The sequence below is a fragment of the Amblyomma maculatum genome, chromosome 1 (genome assembly GCF_055883805.1).
Source record: "Amblyomma maculatum isolate TAMU_Amacu chromosome 1, ASM5588380v1, whole genome shotgun sequence".
In the NCBI taxonomy this organism is placed as follows: Eukaryota; Metazoa; Arthropoda; class Arachnida; order Ixodida; family Ixodidae; genus Amblyomma; species Amblyomma maculatum.
This window is the reverse complement of record NC_139344.1, coordinates 203,755,049-203,757,508: the sequence shown is the minus strand read 5'-3', so window position 1 is coordinate 203,757,508 and position 2,460 is coordinate 203,755,049. Positions and strand designations below refer to the sequence as shown.

Below are 2,460 nucleotides of genomic sequence, written 5' to 3'. Positions count from 1 at the left end.
GCTGCCCAAAAGCCATTCTGAAAAGGGTCGTCTCTTGACGCGGAAATCCTCTTCACCCTTTATATGTATTATGAGTAACAAACCACAGCTCTGGTCTGTTTGCACTACTGCGGCGCATAAGTCCGGCTGTGCAGAGGAGCCCAGCAAAGGAATGTCCCACATCTCGTTTCGCAAAGCTATATGCTTGAGACGACCGCTCATAAGACCCTGAGTGCGGGTTTGCGGATCAAATGCACCGGCTCTGCTGGTTAGCTCAGAGAATCACCGCGGCGAGGTGATGATAGTTTCCTCATGGCCGTGACATCATTTTTATAATCATAATGCAGACGAGCCTTTCGACCTTTCTTCTGTGTCCAATTCCAGAAGCGGAGGGGAAAAAAGTAATAAAACAATTTTTGAAGAATAACTGCTTTTTTTTTTAAACTTTTATATCACTTTAGCTTGCCACAATGACCCCATTAAGAACTATTACGACGTCCAATTATTTTAAGCTATATACGTGCACTAGTTTTAGGTATTACGACTGGAGAGACTCTGCATGTTAATCGCCCGTCCAATGTTCCACGCTTAAGAGACCTTCAGCGAAAGCGGAGTACTCGTAGCAGTTTTCAGGCTTATTTCAAAAAGAATATTTTGTTTTCCTAAAAGATCACACGACACATAGTGCAGAATTATTTTAGGTCGACGCAAGCTGTGCCTTTTCTCATTCACTGTAATGGTTTTTTTTTTTTTTTTTTTTTTTTTTTTGCGCGAGCCTCATTACACGTAGTCGGAGAGCTGCGATTTCTGATCTTACCGGCACGATTCTGACTGGTCCCTCTTCATCCGTAGTCTCGCCACATCGTCCAGGGCACCCTCGCATTCTAGCCTGAGCCGAAGGAGACGATTTTCCAGGCAGCCTGTGGCAGGTGCTGCGTAACATAGATAAAAGAAAAAGATAACACCATACAGAAAATAGCGCAGTATTCACGCGCCTCCACTTAGGATATACTAAACAGTGCTAAGTTTTTCAATCTCGAAAAAGAAGACAGTATTCAGGAGCCTGCTCTAGGGATAGGTTACGAATAGTATGTTAGCCAACTCAAAAAAAAAAAAAAAAAAAAGAAGGACAAAGGAAGCTTGCCTCCATGTCGGATAAACTGAACGGTGCTAAATTTAATACCAAAGCGAACATCTATTGCTTCCAAGTCCCAACAATCTTTTCCACACACACACACACACGCGCACACACACGCGCACACACACGCACGCACGCACACACACACACACACACACACACACACACACACACACACACACACACACACACACACACACACACACACACACACACACACACACACACACACACACACACACACACACACACACACACACACACACACACACGCACGCACACGCACACACCCCGCCGGGATGGCGCATGTGGTTACGGCGCTCGACTACTGTTCCCAAGGACGCGGGATCGAATCCCGGCCTCGGCGGCCGCTTTTCGATGGCGGCGATAAGCAAGGCGTCCGTGTGCTGTGTGCTGTCAGTGCAAATTAAAGAACCCCAGGTGGTCGAAATTTCCGGAGTCCTCCCCTACTGCGTCTCTCATAGCCTGAGTTGCTTTGGGACGTTAAACCCCACAAACTAAACCAAACAAACCAAACACACACACACACACACACACACACACACACACACACACACACACACACACACACACAAACGCGCGCGCGAAAGGCACATGGATTGGTTTTTGAATAAGGTTGGCCCTTTGTTTTGATAACTGCTCACTCAATGTTGCCTCCGAAGGAGGTGACCTGCAGAATTTTGTTAGAGGACATTAATTCCAGGTGTTGACAGAACCACATGTGACTTTTAAAAAGCCCTGGTCAACGTCGTCCCTCTAGGAGCGCTTGTACTGTCGCATAAACGAAGAGAACGAAAAACGAAACACAGAAATGTGCATGCACAAGTGCTTTAAGTTCAATTTACACTGCTGAGTATTGCACATCCACGATATTCTACGCGCTTCCGTCACACATCTTTTACTACACGATAGTAGAGAGGGTTATACTATTGATGGAGAACTCCCAAACACAAACCCGCAGATTGTAATTTAGGGATATCCTATAAGGGTTTCTCCGAGTCTAGCTATTCACCTGCTTTGCGGCTAAGCCTGTACAGCAGGCGCTTCGAGGCGAATAGTCCTCCTACATATGCTTTCAATGCGGCATATGCCTTGACAAAAAATAGTCACTCCCGCTTACACTGGCGAGCCCCAGCTAATTGAGATCTCGCTGCCACTGTAGAGCATTAGCGTTGCGGCAGCAGGCGCCACTGCTTTCCTTGCTGGTGCTAAAAACAAATCCAGAGAAACTCACAAGCGAAGGGTCGTCTTCGGATCTGCTCACTTTCCGCGTTGATTGAGCACGCCGCGAGCAGCAGGTAAACAGGAAACCTCCTCCACAT

At 46.8% G+C, this 2,460-nt stretch overlaps 1 protein-coding gene across 1 annotated transcript in view; it reads right to left on the bottom strand.

The window, feature by feature from the left end:
- The window catches only part of LOC146205399 (uncharacterized), a 30,838-nt gene extending 28,378 nt beyond the window's left edge, over nucleotides 1–2,460 (bottom strand). The window contains exons 1-2 of the mRNA XM_084607172.1: nucleotides 2,373–2,460; nucleotides 797–911 (exon numbers count right to left, since the gene is read on the bottom strand). Of these exons, the coding sequence (XP_084463298.1) occupies nucleotides 797–911; nucleotides 2,373–2,460 (203 nt within the window). The remainder of the gene's footprint in view (nucleotides 1–796; nucleotides 912–2,372) is intronic.